Below are 22942 nucleotides of genomic sequence, written 5' to 3'. Positions count from 1 at the left end.
ATGAGCTTCCCTGAGATGGTTTGTGACTGTTCATGCAGAAAGTCTTCAGTACTACCTCTTCTACCTCTGAGACACAGCCGTCTGTGTCTTCAAGGCTGGTTGGATGTACTACCAAAAATTAGAGAAACAACATTGGCGAAGTGTTAGTTCAGACCAAAGATTTGCGTCAAGACGAGATGAAACGTGCAGCGTTCTGAAAACCTGCCAGTTCCCACCAATGCAACTAGATGAGACGGTGTGTCATCTCTAGTCAACAACTCTCTGTACTTCTGATCTGTAACGTTGACAGGAAGTGACCACCATGAGACGGCGTACCGTCTCTAGTCAACAACTCTTTGTGCTTCTGATCTGTAACGTTGACAGGAAGTGACCACCATGAGACGGCGTATCGTCTCTAGTCAACAAATCTCTGTACTTCTGATCTGTAACGCTGACAGGAAGTGACCACCATGAGACGGCGTATCATCTCTAGTCAACAACTCTCTGTACTTCTGTTCTGATTTGCAGCTTTTCAGACTTATTTTGTGGCTGAATATAATTTGTAGCTTCTTAAAATCTGAATGAGGATAGTGATAGTGAGATACTGGCTACAGTGATGAAACAAAACCAGCATCAGATGGACTGTATTCATAATCAATACACCACGTTATGTGTTCATAAAGCTGAATATGTCTTTGTATGGGAGCTGTGGTTGGCTGGACTTACACGTGGAGAACATGCTGATTATCTGTGAAAAATGACTAAAATATCAAAGATTTATGACAGGCATCAGTGATTTTATCAACACACAGGATGCATTTGGAAATAATTAAATTCCAGTGGAAGTGGAAGTTAAATTCACCAATTTTTTGCTGAAGCCTGGTGTTTCTGTGAAACATGAGCTAATCAAAACTGTAGCCTCGTTTTCTATGTACACAGTGTTTATAAATGAGACCCCAGGTTTCAACAAGAAAGAAGAATAAGATAAGATACACTTTATTGATCTGCCAGGGGGGAAATTCAAGAATATGTGGAATAAAATAATGGATGATATGTCTGATTCTGTTGCATCGATTTGGATTCTGAAGCTTAAAAAATAAACTTAAAACCAAGCATAAGAAGGCAGATTTTGTATTTGATCCCTCGACCCTCAGGTCTTATAGTTTTTATGGATCCAGCGTGGACCTAAGACCCAGTACAGTTTAAGTCACGTCCTCCTTTTTTTCCAGGTGATTGTTAAAATATCAGGAGCAAAAAAATAAAGAATGTTGTTTTGTAATTTATTGAACTACTGTCAATAAATCCGTCTGTGTTTCAGATCTGTAACTACCAGGGTCCGGCCCGGGTGGTGGTCCAGCTGGTGACGGCGCTGACCCCCGTCACTCAGCTCCACGCTCACAGTCTGGTGGGAAAACAGTGCGACAAAGGGATCTGCATCACCGACCTACAGCCCAAAGACTCCAACATCAGGTCTGCAGGAACCACTCAGAGATTGTAATGTAAATACAGGTATGAACCTGTCAGGTGTGAGACTCACAGGTGTGTTTCTCTTAGTTTTCCTAACCTGGGGATCCTTCATGTGACGAAGAAGAACGTGGCGAAGACTCTGGAGGAGAGGATGATCGAGGCCTTCAGGCTGGGATACAACTGTGGAGTCTCCATCCACCCTGAAATCGATGTCCTGCAGGGGGAAGTCCGAGTCCCCCGAGACCTCACCGGTCAGTCCTCTGTGTTTGTGTGTGTGTGTGTGTGTGTTTGATCCTGTTCTGGTAACTTTTAGAGGACCTATTGAACTTATAGAACTTGCAGAGACATGTTGGAAAGAAAGAAAGAAAGACAGACAAAAAGAAAGAAAGAAAGAAAGAAAGAAAGAAAGAACATTTTGCAAAGTGAGGATGTTTTAGAAAAGTGAGTACATTTAAGGAGAGTGAGGACATTTTTTGGAAAGTTGGGAAATAAGGATGTTTGAGGAAGGTGAGGTTATGTTTTGGAAAGTAAGAACTTTTTAAGAAAAGTGAGGACACTTAATAAAAGGTAGGAAGTTTTAGGAAAGCAAGTATATTTCTTGGAATGTGAGGAATTTTTAAATTCAGTGAGGACGTTTTATGATGTGAGGAAAAGTAATGTTTTAGAGTAGTGGCGATGTTTTAGGAAAGTGAGAACATTTTTTGAAAGTGAAGACATTTTAGAATAGTGTGGACGTTTCAGGAGAGTGTGGACGTTTCAGGAAAGTGAGGACGTTTCGGGAAAGTGAGGACGTTTCAGGAAAGTGAGGACATTTCAGGAGAGCAAGACGTTTCAGGAAAGTGAGGACTTTTTAGGAATGTGTGGACGTTTCAGGAAAGTGAGGACGTTTCGGGAAAGTGAGGATGTTTCAGAAAAGTGAGGACATTTCAGGAGAGCAAGGACGTTTCAGAAAAGTGAGGACATTTCAGGAGAGCAAGGACGTTTCAGGAAAGTGAGGACATTTCAGGAGAGCAAGGACGTTTCAGGAAGGTGAGGACTTTTTAGGAATGTGTGGACGTTTTAGGAAAGGGAGAAGGCTTTCTAAAAGTGAGGATATTTTTTTAATCTTTCCTTACATTTTGTCCAGTCATGAAAAACCTGATAAAATATCAACCATTTTCTTATATTTTTTTTATCTCTGCCTTGTATTTTATTTTATTTTTTCTCACCTTGTTTTTTCAATTAATGAAAGTACGTCTGTCCCCCATCGCTCTCTTCAGACCACCAGCGCAGTGTGATCAACAGCGCGGCATCTCTTCAGGCTAAAGAAATGGACCTCAGCGTTGTTCGGCTCATGTTCACGGCGTTCCTCCCCGACAGTGACGGAGGTTTCTCTAGACGACTCGAGCCTGTCGTGTCTGAACCGATCTACGACAGCAGTGAGTCTGAACTCTCACACAGTTACACATTCAGACACTGTAGGCTGCTTTCATTAATCCTGTTTCAAAGAGGACAGCTAGTTGGCAGTTTTGTAGATTCCTTCTTCAGGCTGCTCACTCATTAGCTGATGCAAGATCCCAGAGGGGTTCAGAATACTGTCCGAATCAAACATGCTGAATATTTATAACCCATCTTCAGAAAAGTCTGCAGTGTGGGCACTACCTGAGAGTTAAATCTCTAATTTATGATTCTAGTATGAAACCACAACAAAATTAAGTTTCATTTTCTGCTTAGTTTCACATTTTGCCAGCCTGCTTTTTCATACATGATCTTAGTCACATTTTTCACCACAGAAAAAGGCTCATCTGTGTGTGTGGAGGAAAAATAAAGAGAGGAAGAAACATGAATGAAAACATACATGATGTCTGAACAAGCATTTAAACCTGGAAACAGACTGTTGTTACACCGATACGATAAAAATTCTATGATTAAAATGTATGGCAGCCTGGCAGCTGAATTCTGTACATTCTGGAGTCGATTAATAGATTTTTAATTCAGGCAAGAATCAACAATCTATGAATTATTAATAGATGTATAGATTTATTAATCACTCTGAGTGTTGAGAGCTTTATCACAGAGGTTTAAAGACAGAAGTCAGTTTGCAGGTCACGCCTGTGTTTTATTGGTATTTCTTTACTATGATACTTTGGGAAGAAGTTTTTAAATGATAGTTTGTGACATTGGCCTACTGTGAGCTGTACTTTAGATTTAAAACTGAACTCTGAACCACTGTAATATCATGGATCAATGTTGGTTATTGAACCATGGTGAATTGGCTGCTACAGCAGTACAACCAGGCCAGTACTTTAACTGATTCTGAAACAAACTGTTACCTCATTTATTGCAGATAACACAAGTCAGAACAATATCTATCCATTGCAGGGCTGTTGTACTGTAGTAGCATAAGATGGTTAGAGATTTAATGGGATAAAACTTACTGCAGGTCTAAGTTATTGAGCTCTGATTACACCCTCCGTAGTGAACGGGTCTACAGTTGACTCTCTGTAGCTGAGGATTATTGTCAAGTCGTGACAGACCGCCTGGTTTCATTTCCCTCTTCCTGCTGGTTTGGTTTCCGTACGCTGCAGCTTCCTCTCAGAAGACTGAAATTCATCACCTCAGGACTGCTTTGCGCTTTCACTTTAGATTCAGACTAAAGCTGAGAAGTTTAATTTTTTAATCTTGTTTCTTTTTTCGTCATCCAACATTTGTAAAAACCCTTGGTGGTCCCCCCCAGAGGGTGCAGAGTTCACGACAGCCACAATATGAATGTGTTGAACAGAACAAACAGCACACTGATGACAATCTATTCTTAGAGTCTGAACAGTCGTGGAGCTAAACAAGTAAAGTTTGTCCTGAGGGGAAAGGCCCAGGGGGTATTTAAAATCTGGAGTGTTCATCTTCTGCTTCATCTCAGCAGCTACTGTTCAGATTAAATTCCTTGGACAGACTGACCTCATCATTTCTGGACAAACATTTGTCAAATGTTACAGTAAAGTTTATTTTAGTCACTTGAAGACCGTCTTCAGACTCTTGAGGATGTTCCAGGAGTCCTTGGGAAAGTTCCAGGACACATTTAGTCCAAATTAAATGTAGATTAGAAAAATACTGTAAGGTTTAACAGTGAAAACACCTTTTCGCTGCAGCTGCATTTATGTCTCTGAACCCACAGCCTTTTTCTTCCTCCACTGACTGACCTGCTGTGTTTCTGTCTTTCTTCCCTCAGAGGCTCCGAACGCCTCCAACCTGAAGATCGTGAGGATGGATCGAACCGCCGGCTGTGTGAGTGGAGGAGAGGAGGTCTACCTGCTCTGTGACAAAGTCCAGAAAGGTGAGACTTCATATAAAGACTGTTTCTAAAGTACATTTTACAGCAACACTGAAAAAACATAAAAACACATAAAACCCCCCCAAAAAATCAGAGGAGAAAAACCCCAAAGCTGAGACTCAGTCACAGGTTTGATTCATATGAAGCTTTTTCCTCTTCTGGTTTCTGTAAAGTGATGACTGGATTAAAAGAAAAAACAGATTTCCATTTTCAGTTCGTATCAGCTCGGACGTTAAGAGTTTCTCTACTTTCACAGTGATATCGTGAGTGTAGGAAATGTAAATTAGGTGTTTTATCTTGGTGATTATCGGCTGATAATATCACCACCTGCTGGACGGTTCATTGAATCCTCTGCACACACGTGTTTAAAGGAGCATTGAGTGGTTTTATCAGTGAAGAGGCTCTTTAGCAATTAGGACTTGAAAGCCTCGAAATCTCATCACAACCAAATATATAAAAAAAATTGACTATTGTTTATTTTCTGACATAAACTTTTGGAGGATTTATTTTTCAGAGAGGCTGCTTTGAAAGTAAAGGAACATACTGTATATTTATGGTTTCGGTTGTACTCTCTGCTGCGTACTGTACCTCGATTCATTTACGACAAGGTATTCTTTTGGGAAAATAACCGCAGATGAGTCTAATCTATCATCATCACCTGTTTATACTCATGTAGCTTTTCATAGCAGCAGTGCGAGTGTCCCACAGACACATCGATAGGCAGCAAAAGGTTAATTACTTAAGGTTAATTAGTCAAAATTATGTTTTCAGGTTGTCTGTCTGTAAGTAAGTACAGTATGTACGCACCCCCATCTGTCTACCTTATTCTCGTAAACACGATATCTTAAAGACGGCGTAAGAGAATTCTTCAACATCGGCACAAATGTCCACTTGACCTTTGGAATGGACTTACTAGATTTCAGTGGTCAACGGTCAAAGATCAAGGTCACTGTGACCTCGAGTGTCTCATTCTTGTGAACACGATATCTCAAGAACACCGTAAAGGAATTTCTTCAAATTTGGCACAAATGTCCACTTGGACTTAAGCATGAACTGTTTATATTTTGGTGGCCAAAGGTCATTGTGACCTTTCAAATGATGTTTTTGGCCATAACGCAAGAATTCATACGCTGATTATGACAAAATTTCACACAGATGTCTAACAGGATAAAATAATGTCATTTTATATCCAAAAGGTCAAAGGTCAACTTCACTGTGACATCATAATGTTCTGCATAAAACCCTTTTCTGGCCATTATTCAGCGTCATATCTCAGGAACAGAAGGTGAGACATTTGGTCAGATACTGAATTGGTGACTGGTTCATGAAGGCAATACACCAAGGCAGTAATTCTGGTTTTATTTTAGCTGCTGGTGTAGGCAGAAAAAGTTAAAGCATCGGGCATCCAGCTGCTGTAGACGTGCAAGCATCCAACTAACTAAATAAATACAAAAAAAAACAAAACAAAAAAAAAAAAACAATGCAGTTATTCAAACAGATTGCTCAGTGATCACACCTGAGGTGTGGTGAGCTCAAACTTTGCTTAATTTACTCATGCGGTGGAGCAAAAAGCTGGACAGGACAGGAAGTACTGCAGGTAGGGTTACTAACATGAACTGCAGATGGCGGGTGAGCTAATCAACAGGGTCCTGCCACAGAGCTCCAAACTTGGGCCCACATCTGGCGCTGGGACCCATGATGGAAATTCATTGATGTTATAGTGCTTCCTTATCGTTAGCTAACGTCATTTCAGCCAACGAATTGCAGCTAACTGGGATTAGTTTGCTACTTGTCTTTAGCTTTAAGTTATTTGCCATTTAACGTAACATTATGTAACTTTATAAGTTACAGATATATCGTAATATTAGATTGTATTTTTTACCTTGGTGCCTGGAGCTCTGCTGCTGTTATAAGTATGTATATATATTGTTATAAAACAAGAATATACTTAACATTTTCCTGTCATTAGAGTATCAGTATCCATATCAATATCAATAATATCCTGACGATATCCATCCCTAATTAATTCTTTAGTCAAACCCTTATAGGAGATGTAAGTGATCAGCTGCTTTTCTTACTGACTGTTAGGATCGGTAAAGTCACACTGGTAAACATGAACATGAAAGACTAAAACACCAGTTAGTGTTTTATTTTCACGTTTTTTTTTCTTTACTCTCAGGTTTATTTCCCAGCTGCAGCCAGCCCACATAGAAATAATTTCTTTACGAGTACATGCTTGTAAAAAAATGATATTCAGAAAAATGATAAACATATTTTCATCCACTAGAAACACTTGCAGGTCTTTAAAAGGAGTTTGAAAGTCTGATGGACACTGAAAGGAAATATGAGTTTATTGCTGAGGGTGTATTCATCCACAAAAACATGACATTTATTACAGTCATGCTGATTTTTAGCATTTAAATCATATTTAATTGTATTTAGCACAGCAGCTGAAGAGATCTTATTTGTGTTGTTTCCCTGAAGCTTTATTTGGATGCAGTGAAGTGGATCTGTGAACAGTTTTTCCTCGTCAGAGCAGCTGTTTGTTCTCCTGGAGGAAGTCCAGCTTCAGGGAATTCCCCTCCGATAATACGTGAAATCCCTCAGGAGGAAGAGACCGACTCAGACTGGGATCATTTTCTTTTTGTGTCCTGCTTCTTCTTCTTCTTTGTTTTTGTTTGTTTAGTTATCTTGGCAGAGCGGCAGCAGCTGATCTGGACTCAGTTTCTGTAATCCTCCAGTTCAGCTGCTCATGGATTTACACTGAGGTCGCCTCAACAACAAACATTAGTTTGTACATTCAACATGTGGTCAGAGGCCCACAGCTCCCCGGACTGATGTTATATTAGGCAGAAAAAATAATTTTGATACAGTTTTTAAACCAAATTGTACAAAATCTAAATTTAACCTCTGAATGAATGGAGGTGTTGCTGTTTTCTTTAGAATAATGGGGACGAAGACACGACAGAGATTTCAGACATGAAAGAAAAACACAATCTAGAGAACACCAGTATTTCTAAAAAGAAAATGTTGAGTTAAAAGTAGTGTAAATTGTTTTGTGTGTGTGTGTTTCCAGATGATATCCAGGTTCGGTTCTATGAAGAAGATGACTCGGGGTTGACCTGGGAGGCTCTGGGAGATTTCTCCCCGACAGATGTCCATAGACAGGTCCGTACGAGGACGTAGTAGCACTACTGTTAATAGTTTTCACACAAGGAAGTCACGATACATTATTACCATGATTTAAATATGTCGGGATACGCTGAATATTGCGACAAGATATAATGCGATATATTGTGATTTGATGATGTGTTCTCTGTCGTTAGTTCGCCATCGTGTTCAAGACTCCGAAGTATCGAGACCAGAACCTGCAGAAGCCCACGTCTGTGTTTGTCCAGCTAAAGAGGAAGTCTGACAACGAGACCAGCGAGCCCAAACCCTTCACCTACCACCCTCAGATCATAGGTAGGTCAGGTGACTCCCCCCTCAGATCATTTGGTATTTCAGTGTCACAGTAGAGCATCAACCAACCAACCAACCAACAAACACACTGTTGTGGTGACATAAAGCTCACCTGTGCACATGCTCACACTCATGTTCCTGTGTGTGCTCAGACAAGGAGGAGGTACAGAGGAAGAGACAGAAGACGTTGCCAAACTTCCAGGACTTCAGCGGTCACGGAGGAGGTGGAGGTCTGTACCGAGGAGGAGGTGGAGGTCCCGCTGCAGGAGGAGGACCCGGCTCTGGGGGAGGAGGAGGTAAAATCAGCACCACAAGCCTGGAAAACCTGGAGAGTCATTGACAGTTTGGATGTTTCAGAAAAGTAGAAGATATAAACCATCTTCATGTCACTGTTGTTCATCATCACAAGACTGTCAGCTGATGTTGTGGGTGTGTTTGATTTCAGGTTACTTTCAGGGCTTTACTACCTACAACTATGGGGGAGGAGGAGGAGTAGGAGGAGGTGGAGGTTTCTCCACAGGATACTCAGCTGGTTTGGCAGGAGGAGGCATCAAACATGGTGAGAAATAACACTGAAATCTACAGTCTATTTTATTTCACAACACCACGATATGCACTTGCATCCAAACCAAAGATCCTAATTCTTAATTGGAAATGTTGTGTTGAAGCCTCTGAGAGTGGCGCAGCAGACGACAGCAGCGACGACAGTGATCCAGATGATGATTCGGGGTCGGGGGTCGTGCTGAGAACTTCAGCCCTGAAGGGAAACCTCGAGGCAGGGGAGAGGACTGAGGAGGAGCCAGAGCCACACAGAGGTACACAGCTACAACCTGCCGTCATCGTACACACTCAGTGCATCCACATGACATCAGAGAAAATCGATTAATTGTGTCAGTCCGACGAAAACTGGACTTTTAAATTACATGTAAACATGTTAGTCCGACTAAAATCGTACACAAACTGGTTCTCTGAGCATGCTCCACAGTTTCTGCCCTGGGCTTTGACCCGGAAGTCCAATAGCATTAAATGTGTAAGAGAAGAAGAAGCCGGTAACAACATGGAGAAATCTACATCCAGAGCCGTGACTTTTTGGACGGACCAAATGTACAGAGCTATAAAGTTGTCCACCATGGTAGCAGTTAGCTGCTAGCTAACCGTAGCTAACTTGTTTGTCCATTGTTTGGTCTGTGACGTAGTAGGTCAACAGGAAAAAGGTCCAATACTAACAAGCTGAAAGGGGGCATATCTCCACCTATCGTAGAGGAGTCGCACATACTTGGCTCAATAAATGGATTCCCCTCCTGTGCTTGTATACTGGGACAAGGACAGTAGGCCAGTTAAATGTCCTAGTCAAGCTGTAACTGTTGCTCCACTCAACTGTGCATGTAAATGTACTGACTGTTTTCATACACACAGAGAAACACTAACTCATTAACTCAGACCCTGCCGCAGCTGAATTTGGACTTTAATCAAACACAGCAGATGATCAAACCTCCAACTTGTGATTATGAATAAAATATACAGTACAGGCCAAAAGTTTGGACACACCTTCTCATTCAATGCGTTTTCTTTATTTTCATGACTATTTACATTGTAGATTCTCACTGAAGGCATCAAAACTATGAATGAACACATGTGGAGTTATGTACTTAACAAAAAAAGGTGAAATAACTGAAAACATGTTTTATATTCTAGTTTCTTCAAAATAGCCACCCTTTGCTCTGATTACTGCTTTGCACACTCTTGGCATTCTCTCCATGAGCTTCAAGAAGTAGTCACCTGAAATGGTTTCCACTTCACAGGTGTGCCTTATCAGGGTTAATTAGTGGAATTTCTTGCTTTATCAATGGCGTTGGGACCATCAGTTGTGTTGTGCAGAAGTCAGGTTAATACACAGCCGACAGCCCTATTGGACAACTGTTAAAATTCATATTATGGCAAGAACCAATCAGCTAACTAAAGAAAAACGAGTGGCCATCATTACTTTAAGAAATGAAGGTCAGTCAGTCCGGAAAATTGCAAAAACTTTAAATGTGTCCCCAAGTGGAGTCGCAAAAACCATCAAGCGCTACAACGAAACTGGCACACATGAGGACCGACCCAGGAAAGGAAGACCAAGAGTCACCTCTGCTTCTGAGGATAAGTTCATCCGAGTCACCAGCCTCAGAAATGGCAAGTTAACAGCAGCTCAGATCAGAGACCAGATGAATGCCACACAGAGTTCTAGCAGCAGACCCATCTCTAGAACAACTGTTAAGAGGAGACTGCGCCAATCAGGCCTTCATGGTCAAATAGCTGCTAGGAAACCACTGCTAAGGAGAGGCAACAAGCAGAAGAGATTTGTTTGGGCCAAGAAACACAAGGAATGGACATTAGACCAGTGGAAATCTGTGCTTTGGTCTGATGAGTCCAAATTTGAGATCTTTGGTTCCAACCGCCGTGTCTTTGTGAGACGCAGAAAAGGTGAACGGATGGATTCCACATGCCTGGTTCCCACTGTGAAGCATGGAGGAGGAGGTGTGATGGTGTGGGGGTGTTTTGCTGGTGACACTGTTGGGGATTTATTCAAAATTGAAGGCACACTGAACCAGCATGGCTACCACAGCATCCTGCAGCGACATGCCATCCCGTCCGGTTTGCGTTTAGTTGGACGATCATTTATTTTTCAACAGGACAATGACCCCAAACACACCTCCAGGCTGTGTAAGGGCTATTTGACCAAGAAGGAGAGTGATGGAGTGCTGCGGCAGATGACCTGGCCTCCACAGTCACCGGACCTGAACCCAATCGAGATGGTTTGGGGTGAGCTGGACCGCAGAGTGAAGGCAAAGGGGCCAACAAGTGCTAAACACCTGTGGGAACTCCTTCAAGACTGTTGGAAAACCATTTCAGGTGACTACCTCTTGAAGCTCATGGAGAGAATGCCAAGAGTGTGCAAAGCAGTAATCAGAGCAAAGGGTGGCTATTTTGAAGAAACTAGAATATAAAACATGTTTTCAGTTATTTCACCTTTTTTTGTTAAGTACATAACTCCACATGTGTTCATTCATAGTTTTGATGCCTTCAGTGAGAATCTACAATGTAAATAGTCATGAAAATAAAGAAAACGCATTGAATGAGAAGGTGTGTCCAAACTTTTGGCCTGTACTGTATGTTCATGTCATCTCAGCTAAAGGACACATTTTAGATCTTCATTCAGATTTAGAGTTGGTGTCAGTTTTACACTAGGGCTGTAGCTAAACATAGTTTTTAATTAATAAATCTGCTGGTTATCGTCTTGATTAATGAAAGAATTGTTTGGTCTGGAACAGGAATTTCTGAACTTTTCCATGCCAAGGCCCCATGAACAGCATTTGCATATGTCTTTAAAATTGATTGACAACACTACAGCAAAATGTCAAAAGCGAATGAACGAAGCTGAAAACGATGCCTTCAGTGCCCGTTCGGGACAGTGGCTCGGTGCACAAATATGGTCGACTGCCTGGCCACATGGTCTTTCTTTCCTTTGAAAGTTGACTGTTTTGTGCGGCCTCTGCCAGATGCTTTTGTTTCAAGACATGCAGAAGTTTAGACGGTTTTTTAAATGCTCATTTGAGTGGGTGTCGTGGCAGAGAACACATTCGGGCCAGTAACAGTCATTTTTATGTGCAGTGGACGATTATACTTTATGTTGCCTCATACCTGCGAGTTTAACTCGGCCAGGAGTTTTTGGTATTTTTTTGCAGCTGAGTTTTTGTCAGCTGGGTTGTTGGTCTGCCCATCAGCTCTTTTACTTTTCCAAAATGTGTCTATGTTTTTGAGTTAGCACTTGAGTTAGCCAGTTAGCAAGCAAGCTGGCTAAATTTCAGAGCCTGCTTCATGACAGGTGCAGGTTGTTACTAGGTTAACACTGACAGCATGTGACATGATGAATGATGTTTTGACAGGCAGTTTAATATCACAGAAACAAAGAAAAGAAGCAGATTTGTACATTTGAGAAACTGGAATCCGTTATTTCTCGTCAGTTTGTTAAAAAAGATGATTTTTTTTGTAGTCTGATCAGTTAATTGACTCATTGTTTCAGCCCTTCTGTCATAACTAGATTATGTGCACGTTAATCAGACTTATTGGAACTGTCACTGTGTGATTAAAGGTTTCATTCATGGTAAAAGAATCATGACTCAAAAGGCAGCAAGCTGACAAACGTTTTCATACTGAATCATATCAAAGGTTTTATGAAATGTTACTGCTAAGCTGTGCTTTATTAAATGAATTTAAAATGATGTTTTGTGTGTGATGCAGATGAGCGGTTGGTTCAGGTGACCAGCAGACAGTTGGAGGCTCTGTTTCAGTACTCAGTCACAGGAGACTCAGCGTACCTGCTGGCTGCACAGCGCCCCCTGATGACCGCGCAGGACGAGGACGGAGACACGTCAGTAAACACAAAACACACACAATATTCTATTGAAATTTATTTATTCTTGTCTTCGAATATCATCTATGTGATCTCGTTAAAAAAGGTCATGTTTGCAATTTTATATTTTGGATTGAAATAAAAATCAAAGCACAGTGAGTCTCTGCTTCATTTTCTCTATCCTCTTCCCTCTCCTCTCAGTGGGCTCCATCTGGCAGTTCTCCACAGCCAGAAAGAAGCGCTGAAGAGTCTCACTCAGGTTGTGTTTGCGCTGCCTGGAGAGGAGGTGCTCAACATGAGGAACCACCTCTACCAGGTACTGAACTATCAACTCTTCCTGCTGATGCCTCGTGTCTAATTGCTTTAAAGTTTAGTTTTTCAGTTCGGCAGCTTGTAAAAACGTAGCTATAGATTCTTTACCATGTTGGTAGTGCATCCCACCACAAAGCAGCTTTTAGGTATTTTTGTGTTGTTTGCTAGCAGCCGTAAATGACAGGAAGGCACCTTCACACAAAGAAAAGTCAGTGGAGAGCAATGAATTGTTTTCAGCTCCGGTGGGGACGGGACTTAAATGCACTCTGTCTTTCTAGTGTTCAGTTATTCAGAACACCACACTCTTGGAGCAGGAGAGCACCAAGACTGGTCTTCAGATTGGGTTTACAAATGCACCTTAGATAGAGAACAAAAGAACATGTCCTTGTAGGAAAAGAAGCTTCCTGGCTAGGGGACAAAGACATTTACCTGGAGTGCGTTCGGAAATAGTCACGCCATAGATTGGATTTACGAACTACCCTAGTTAGGGGTCAAAGAAGCTTAGTAGCTGCAGTGCAACAAAGAAAGCTTCGCATTTAGGGAGTGAAAGGTGACTTTTTAGTCAGGAAGCAAGGGAAGAAAGTTCCCACATGGGGGCAAGGAAGCTTCTTTTTAGGAGGGACAAGGCAAAAAGGACACTAGCCCTGGAAGCAATGACCAAGCAACTGATCGAGTTAGGCGCCATCAAGGGAGCGAGAACACTTCCTTGTTAGAGTGCAGCTGAGGCAGCTCTCTGTTTAAGGAGTTAAGAAGGAAGCTTCCTATTTAGAGGGGAGGAGGCAGGAAAGCGTTTGGGAAGCAAGGAGCAAAGGTGTTTCTAGTTAGAGAACAAGGAAATGACCTTGGTAAGGAAAGGAAGCTTCCTGGTGAGGGGGCGAGTATAATTAAAGGAACAATACCCTCTTTAACCTCTCTGTCCATGTATCCCAGACTCCTTTGCACCTGGCTGTGATCACCCAGCAAAGGGAGGCGGTGGAGGCGCTGCTGTTGGCCGGCGCCGACCCAACTCTGACAGATCGTCATGGCAACACAGTGCTCCACCTGGCATCTCAGCTGGGAGGAGGAGGAGGAGGAGGAGGAGGAGGAGGAGGGATGGTCCAGTTTCTACTGAAACACAGAGAGCTGAGAGAGCTGCTGGAACACACCAACACAGCAGGTACACACACACACACACACACACACACACACACGCAGAGGAAGACTGAATGTTTAACGTGTTCGACAATCCGTTGTCTGTCTGTTTCCATGGTTACAGGTCTGTGTGCGATCCACCTGGCAGTCCTGGCCAATCAGCTGTCTTCTCTCAGGGAGCTGCTGGAGGGCGGGGCCAACGTGGAGGCTCAGGAGCGCAGCTGTGGACGGACCGCCCTCCACCTTGCCACCGAGGCCGAGAATGTGTCGCTGGCCGGCTGCCTGCTGCTGGAGGTACTGACCGGACTGGGTTTACTGGGCAGACTGGGTATTTGTGAGCAGAGAGCGGATACAGCACGAACAGCTGTCAGGTTCAGGTTGTACCCAGTAACATCTAACAGCGTGTGATGTTTTCTGTCGTCAGGGTAACGCCAAGGTGGACTCCCTTACCTTTAATGGCTCCACCCCCCTCCACATCGCTGCAGGGCGGGGTTCCATCAAGCTGACAGCTCTCCTGATGGCTGCAGGTACGACACACAGGACACGCTGGCTACACTTTAAGGACCTTGTGTTCCATGTTGGTTTAAAGAAACAGTGTGTGAGATTCAGGGGAATTAAGTAGCGTCAAATGGTGAAGATTGCAGATTTCAACCAGGCAAATTATCCACAGAGGTCTCCTTCTCTCTAAAACAAACACACCAAGTGATTAAAGCAGATAAAAACACTGAATAAAGCAGTTTCACGTTACAAAGCGGTGTTTCTCCGACGCTGTTTGGCATGTTGGAGACAGGCCTTTAGCCTAGCACTTGCTAATGTGTGCTCACCTATTTTCTCTTATAACTTAAGACATGCACGACACGTTAGATAAATTGGTTACTTAAAATTTCCCATAGGCGCAAGCGTGAATTTCCGTCTCTATGTCTCAGCCCTGTGATAGTCTGGTGATTAGTATAGCCTGCCTCTTGCCCAGTGACAGCTCTGATAGGCTCCAGCATGCCCACGACCCTGTGCAAGGATAAGTGGTTGCAAAAAATGAATGAATGAATGAATAAATGAATGTAAGATCCACCTTAACTTTAGATTTCCCTTAAAGTCAGAGTTAAAAAAAATTGGTTGCACAAAACATCCTCAAGTCTTCTCCTTTAGGTTTCCGTAAAATGTTTACTTAAGGATTTAAGTTTTCCTCCTTATCTTGGTCTTATACTTAAGGAATTGCTCACAGTTTATTTAACCATTGCACAGAGAACGTTAGTAACCAAAGTAAGGACAAAAACATAACGTACCTCTGGCTCCATCTTAACGGCAACATGGCTGAGTTTATGGAGATAAATGAGAAATATTAAGGCATCCCGAGAAGAGTGGAACACTGATGAGCAACTGATTTGGCACTTTAAATTTTACCAGAGGTCAATTAATGATTGTGACCATCTGGAGCTGAATCACTCAACTTTCCAAAGCTGCACACCCCGTTACAATTTAAGATTGCTCTGTGGTTTTATGCAACAGGATCTTTCCAGTCAGAAATTGGCAAGGTATTTCATGAAATCGTTTAAGTGTCACACTTAAGGAGCAAACTTAAGATGCTTTGTGCATGTGGCCCTCGACCTTTAGGATATTTTTCCTGGAAGGTAAATTACCCACAAAGGTCTCCTCCTCTCCAAAGTAAACAGACCAGGTGATTTAAGCAGATAAAAACACTGAATAAAGCAGTTTCATATTAAGAAATAAATCTTTTTCTGATGGTGCTTGTTGCTGAAGGGCTTGTGTCCGTTCTGGGCTACTGTAGAAATACAGCAGTGCAGTCATGACGGAGCAACATGGCGATCTCCATAGATCTCCAGATGATTTTACACTAAAGAAAACATTCTTATTATATTTAATTTCCAAATTAATGCCCCCAATATATCCCCCTAAATCCTGCACGCTGGACCTTTGAAATAAGCATAACATTATATTTTTACTGTCTGAAATAGTAGTAGTAACTTAAAGGCTTGACTGACATGTTACTGTCTGTGTGTGTTTCCAGGTGCAGACCCTAAGAAGGAGAACTTTGAGCCTCTGTTCTTCAAGGAGGAAGACTCCTGTGATGAAGAGAGGGAGGATGAGGATGAAGATGAAGGCTACATCCCAGGAACCACTCCGCTCAACATGGCAGCCACCACTCAGGTACACCGTCCTCCTGCAGCACCTCGACTCAAGAGACGTTTACTTTTAACTGTTAACATCTAACTTTCAAAAATGAGCCTGGTAACTACTGAAGTATAAAGAGCAGCTGAAAATCTTGTCTCTGCTGAACTCTCAGTGACTTTAACTCAACTCTCACAGTGCTGCAGTGATGTAGAAGTGTACTAACACATATTTTATTCTCATACGTCCTTTAGACAACAAACCTTTCACATCAAACCCAACCTTGGTTTTATTCTCAAAGCCTCAATATGATGAGATAATGATCAACAGGTGGCTGAACAGAAATAAACTCATCTTATTTTCACGATCTAAAATATGCAGAGTTTACATGACGGCGTTTGTGTTCTCAGGTGTTGGAGCTTCTGAATGGTAAAGAGTATGAACCAAAGTCTCCACACAGATCCTTCGTCCCTCCTCCAGGTGAGTTTAATCTCTAATCGGACATCATTTCTCACTTGATGATATGTAAGATGCATGAACATTTCCATGTGTACATGAAAAAATAGATTTAAAAGAAAAGAACAGGAAAAATGTATATATGACAGACGAGTACAGATAAAAATGTATTATAAAATATATTAAAGATATAAATAAATATAGTGATAATGAATGAAAAACTGTAACTATTTACTGTTAAAAGATATAATAAAATAATAATTATCATCATCAAAAAAGGAACACATAAATGAATGATAAAAAACAGAATCATTGAATAAATAATAAAAATATAAAACATGAAATTGATCAGTGATACAAAATATAAACCAATAAATAAATCTAAAAAAAACAGACAAATAAAAAAGTAAGCAAATTAAAAAGCACACATACTTACACATACATGTGTATTTATATGCTCTGAAGGAGCGCATGCATACAGTTATGTATTTATTATTTCATTTCATTTTGTCAGTTATCAGACTGTTTTCAAATTTTTGAGCTTAATAATTTTGTCTACACTGAAGCTATGATTAAAAATAAATCAGTGTCAGGTTCAGCGTAAAAGGAAGCTTATTAACGATCAATAATATAATACTTTTATTTGTACCCACTCAAATAGAATATCAATAATCCGCAGTGTATTTACATCACACCTTTTAGACCACATGTCACAGAGTATTTCACAATAAAAGACAAAAGCAAGACACGATAGAGACACAATATAAAAGTTATTCATAAATAAATGAGTTGGAATTTAAATCTAAATTTAAATCTGACACCTACAGAAAGTCTGGACTGTATTTTACGTCATGCACCATCTGTGTGTGTATGAATATACATACATATGTGTGTGTGTGTGTGTGTGTGTGTGTGTGTGTGTGTAGGCGACCTGGTGAGCCTGGACGTGGAGGTGAAGCAGCAGGTGTGTCGCGCTCTGGAGAGTGAAGGATGCTGGGAGAATCTGGCTCACAGTCTGGGTCTTGGGATCCTTAACACAGCCTTCAGGCTGAGCCCCTCCCCCGCCAAAACACTGCTGGACAGCTACGAGGTGACACACACACACACACACACACACACACAAACGGTTGTCACATGACTGGTTTGTTTGTGTTCTGTGTCTGGGGTTACTCAATAAAACTGGTAACCATCATCTCTTTAAACTGTTTTTCATGTTAGTTTTTTTAAGTTTTAATCTTTTTTTTCATTGTTTTTCCCTGTTTTTTATTTTATTTTATTATATTGACTTTTATTTATCAATTATTTTTTTAATTTTATTGTTGTAATTTTTTGTCATGCTAAATTTAATTCATTGTTTTGTTTTTGCTTTTATTTATTTGCTTTTACTTTAGGCTGCAGGTTTGTATGAAAAATGCTGTGTAGATGAATAAAGTTGAGGCTTAATAAAGGCTGACATCATGTTAATCTGTTGTCCTGCAGGTGTCAGGTGGGACGATCAAGGACCTGTTGGCTGGTCTGAGGGCAGTCGGAGACTGTAAAGCTCTGAGCATCCTGGAGGAGGCGCTGCGCAACAGCGACGATGAGGAACAGATGACCAATGAGATGAGCGGTGAGCAGACACATGATGGTTACAGTCCGGTCACATGACTGTCCTGTTGATTTAAACACCATCACCGTAACAACAGGTCCACTCAGCTGTTGTTTCTCTCTCTGCAGGTGATTCTCGGGTTCACGATCTGAAGACGGACGTTCGGATCGACAGCGGGGTCTGTGACAGCGGGGTGGAGCTCTCCACAGCGTGACCGTCCCATTGGTCCGTCCCCAGTTGGGTTCATCCATCCATTCACTCATTCATCCATCCATCCATCCAGTGATTGATTTATTGATCGATCGCTCCGGGCTGAGCTGAGTTCAGAGGAAACAGTTTCTCATCACAAACATTTTATTTGTTTTTAATTAAACGTGTTATTTTTAACCTGATGAGACAGAAAAGATGTTTGTAACGTACATATTAGTTAGTAAGGTTTCAGCCCACACTACACTCCAATAGTTCCACCAAAGAATGTAAATCTGCTTCTTGTTCCTCTCTGAACAAAGAAAGAAATCACTGTGGGTTTGAAGGAATCATTCACTCGGAAAAACAAAACAAAAAGCAAGCAGAGTCCATCAGATATCACGTGGTAGGGAAAAGTATTGATTTGATCGACTGTATAATATTTGGAATCATGTTCTGTTGGCTGCTGAGTGGACAGATCTGACAGAGTGAAAGTGGACGACTGATTCTCAGCAGCAAAAGTCTTCTGAGCTGCGGTTTGTTTTTTCTGCAGCAGGTATCGTCTGTCTGCAGGGGGAAAGGTGCTATTGATACTGAAATGATTGTAAAGAAATTTGCCCGAAACGATCGGTTCAGATTGTTGCAAATCTGTTTTAATGCAACGCTCAAATGTTCATATGGAGAGTTGTTGGTGTTTCTAATGGTTCCTCCAGTTCAGACTGGCTGTGAAGAGATCTCTTTAAGTGAAAAGAGTGTGAGTGTGAAAACAGCTCTTTGTTAAGCATTCAGTCGTCTGTGTGGACGTGTTTTAAATCTAATTCAGACGTCCAGTTTGAGTTAAATATCTGTAACTGTGAGGGTTTATCAAAAACCAAAAACAGGATTTTACAGCTCTTCTCTTGTGATAATCAGGAGGGAAACTGCTGCAAAATAGCCCTAATGTTGCAGATGAATTTACCCAGAGTCTGCGCTCACGTCCAGCCTTGTAATGAATGAGAGGGCTGTTTTATTTCCTACAGGGACTTAAACCAATCTAACCTGACTCACAGGATGTAGATTGTTGGTATAAGCCTGCTATTGGCTGCCTATTTTAGAATTCTCCTCCCTTCTGCTATCTGTCAACACAATTTTGCAACAGCACCGTCAGTGCATCCTGATTTTAGTGCCACCCAAGACCCTTGTGATTGGTTTAACCCTTTGAAACGTGAACAAATTGGCTTGATTTCTTTCAAAAACGTGGGAAGAAGGCAACGAGCAGTGATTGAAGAAATCACCCAAAAAATGTGGATGAAATTAAGAAAAAAAAAAAAAAGAATAATTTAAAACAAGAATATTATTTAAAAAAATAATAATAAAAAAAGTAAAATACAAACAAACAAACAAACAAGGAAAATTTTAGTAATTCTGTGACATAATTTTAGATATGTAATAATAATTGTTATATACTTTTTCCCTAGCTTTTTTCTTATTTTTTTTTTAGAAAAAGACCTTTCTAAATCTAGGAATTATTTGCAATTTGTGGGACATTTCTTCCCAGGTTTCTTTTTTATTCTTTTTCTAACAGTATTTTTTATTGATTTGAACAACAATAAACAAAGACATACACACATCCAGTATGTGTATATATATATCCACGAAACACACAAAAGAACAGGACACCAGAACAAAATCTCAGTGTAACCGTCAAGTATTTCAAACACATGTAATCCACTGCCACCACCTACCCCAAAAGTATGAATTTAAAGCTAAATAAATAAAAAGAAAATAAGATGAAATAAAAAATAATAATGAATAAATGAGAGAGGAAAATAAAACCAATTTGCTTTTTGCCTTTCTTCCATGTTTTTGAAATAAACTGCACCAATGAGCTCAGGGTTCAAAGGTTGAAATACTTGCGAAAGGCGTCTGAAAGCAGTGATGTCGCTCCAGATTTCAAAGGGTTAAAGAAATGCAAATAACCCAGTTGTTCGTAACTCTGGGAGTTTGTGCCCCTGGCCAAGAAATAGCTCAACACAAAATGGTTAAACATACAAATAGACTGTGTTTTTATCTTTGTAAATTGCAGTATATTTTATCACAATACTCAGCATATCACAACATATTTAAAATGGCAATAATATTGTATTGTGATTTAAGTATCACAATAATATCGTATCGTGGATCCTCTGGTGATTCCCACCCCGAGTGTGTAACGACACTGTTACAGTAACCTGTGGATAACCTTCCACGTAATGCAGCGTAACAACAAATTTATTTTCGGTAGCTGTCGACGTAACGTAGCTCTGATATACGTTAATGTGTGACAGCTTTTGTCTTCCTCCATGTACGCCAGATGAATCAGATATGTTTGAAAAACACTGGGCAAGTGTTGCAAGAAGAAAAGTTTTATAAGTCCTTGAGAGGTCACGTAAAAGTTTTGAAATTTTGTCAGTGAAAATGTGGGAACCCTGCTTGATGCTAAGCTAACCAGCTGCTAGTCGTAGTTATTCGTGTATTTCCCAAAATGTCAAACTATTCTTTTGTTCAAATTGTACTTAACATGTTTGCGTTGACGTGTTGACTTGATAAGTTCGCGATAAATGATCTGTGCACAACACAAAATATATAAAAACACGTCAGTTCATGGAGTGTCCACTTTATAAGGAACACCTTTACAGTCTAATACAACTGTTCCACTTTTATGACGCCTTTAATATTCGTTTTCTATTAACACTGTCAGAAATGTGTAACTTAAACTATGTATTTATTACTGAGGTCATAGTTAGAGATGGTGTTGTATTGGGCTACATTATATTCAGAGGCATTTCTGATATTCTAATATAATCCAGCACAACATCAGCTTTAAAGGTGGAGTGCAGAACGTTTGTCTCCCCCCTCTGGCAGGGAGAGTAATTACACAAACACTGTCGATGTGTGCCTCTGATATATGCCTAAAACTGAACCTCATAAAGAGAGATGTTATAGAACAACAGTTGTATTCACCGCATTAGATTGTAGAGGTGTTCCTAATAAAGTGGCCACTGAGTGTTCTGCCTCTGGCGTACTTGTGTCATAAAGAGATCCCTTCGCAGTCAGTACAAACAGGAGGAATCATTACAAACAGCTCATTACATATGAACATGTGAGTATTGTGTGAGGACAGACTTTAAAACATGTGAAATTGTCCTTTAAGTGTGCATGTCAAAGATTTTTTTAATTCTGTTTAGTGTTTTTTAATTTTAAGGGCCATTTATTTTCTGTCCATGTGTCACCACTCAAACTTTTCATAAAAACAAAAAACTCAATGAACTTGTTTTAAAAAAATGTTTTTAATGTCTCCTCAGTCTGTTGTGTCTTCCTCCAGTAACATACGACTCATATATTTTAGTACAAAGACTGGCAGCAGTCCAGAGCTGTGAGGTGTTGTAGTCTTTTCTCTGTGTGAAACCAAAGCTCTTCTCTGATATTTATATCTTCGCCCTGCACTGTACAGTTCAACACCAGCTTTTCATTGGTTGTTATTTTTTAAATAAAGTTGTTTTTTATATATAAAAACATTTGTTAAGTGTTTATTTATAACTGCGGCTAAATTATTTCATTAAGTTGGTGGGGTTTTTTTGGTCATAAAGGGATGGACATGGTCAGCAACAATACTCAGGTAGGCTGTGGTGTTTAAACCATGCTCAGTTGGTACTAAGAAAATCTCCCCCACACCATTACACCACAAGCAGCAGCCTGAAGCGTTGATACAAGGCAGGATGGATCCATGCTTCCATCTGAATGTGGTTTTTCCAATCTTCTATTGTCCAGTTGGTGAATTGTAGCCTCAGTTTCCTGTTGTTAGCTGACAGGAGTGGCACCTGGTGTGGTCTTCTGCTGCTGTAGCCCATCTGCTTCAAGGTTGGACAAGGTGTTGTTGCTTCAGAGATGCTCTTCTGCACACCTTGGTTGGAACCAGTGCTTATTTGACTTCCTGTTGCCTTTCTATCATCTTGAACCAGTCTGGCCATTCTCCTCTGACCTCTGGCATCAACAAGGCATTTTGGCTCACTGGATATTTTCTCTTTTTGGGACCATCCTCTGTAAACCCTAGAGATGGTCGTGCTGAAAATCCCAGTAAATACTCCACCAACAACCATGCCACGTTCAGTCACTTAAATCACCTTTCTTCATCATTCTGATGCTCCGTTTGAGCTTCAGCAGCTTGTCTTCACCATGTCTACATGACCAAATGCATTGAGCTGCTGACACGATTGGCTGATTAGCTATGTAAGTTAACAAGCAGTTGAACAGGTGTACCTAATAAAGTGGCCGGTGAGTGTATATAGTTGTAAAATGTCCATTAGAGAGTGTACACACTTTCTTGGCCAATAAACCAGTTTCTGACTCTGATGTTGTTGGGTGTCATTTTGCAGTGCCAGAAACAGTGTCAGAGTGAGACCTCCTGCTCCCGGTGCTCTGACAGCTGCGCTCTGTTTGCTCGGTGCCTTAAAACAGCGTCAGAGTGAGACCTCCCGCCTGAAACAGCGTCAGAGTGAGACCTCCTGCTCCCGGT

At 40.9% G+C, this 22942-nt stretch overlaps 1 protein-coding gene across 1 annotated transcript in view; it reads left to right on the top strand.

The window, feature by feature from the left end:
- The window catches only part of nfkb1 (nuclear factor of kappa light polypeptide gene enhancer in B-cells 1), a 43467-nt gene extending 23786 nt beyond the window's left edge, over window positions 1–19681 (top strand). The window contains 21 exon segments of the mRNA XM_033633161.2: window positions 1298–1449; window positions 1534–1697; window positions 2706–2864; window positions 4652–4756; window positions 7830–7921; window positions 8080–8218; window positions 8368–8511; window positions 8661–8774; window positions 8884–9030; window positions 12497–12603; window positions 12605–12626; window positions 12810–12844; window positions 12847–12924; window positions 13851–14076; window positions 14176–14345; window positions 14476–14578; window positions 16078–16217; window positions 16589–16658; window positions 17561–17724; window positions 18114–18243; window positions 18351–19681. Of these exon segments, the coding sequence (XP_033489052.2) occupies window positions 1298–1449; window positions 1534–1697; window positions 2706–2864; window positions 4652–4756; window positions 7830–7921; window positions 8080–8218; window positions 8368–8511; window positions 8661–8774; window positions 8884–9030; window positions 12497–12603; window positions 12605–12626; window positions 12810–12844; window positions 12847–12924; window positions 13851–14076; window positions 14176–14345; window positions 14476–14578; window positions 16078–16217; window positions 16589–16658; window positions 17561–17724; window positions 18114–18243; window positions 18351–18436 (2547 nt within the window). The 3' untranslated portion in view covers window positions 18437–19681.
- Window positions 19682–22942: the final 3261 nt, after the last annotated feature.

Source organism: Epinephelus lanceolatus, chromosome 7 (genome assembly GCF_041903045.1).
Source record: "Epinephelus lanceolatus isolate andai-2023 chromosome 7, ASM4190304v1, whole genome shotgun sequence".
Classification (NCBI taxonomy): Eukaryota; Metazoa; Chordata; class Actinopteri; order Perciformes; family Serranidae; genus Epinephelus; species Epinephelus lanceolatus.
This window is presented reverse-complemented; position numbering and strand designations above follow the sequence as displayed.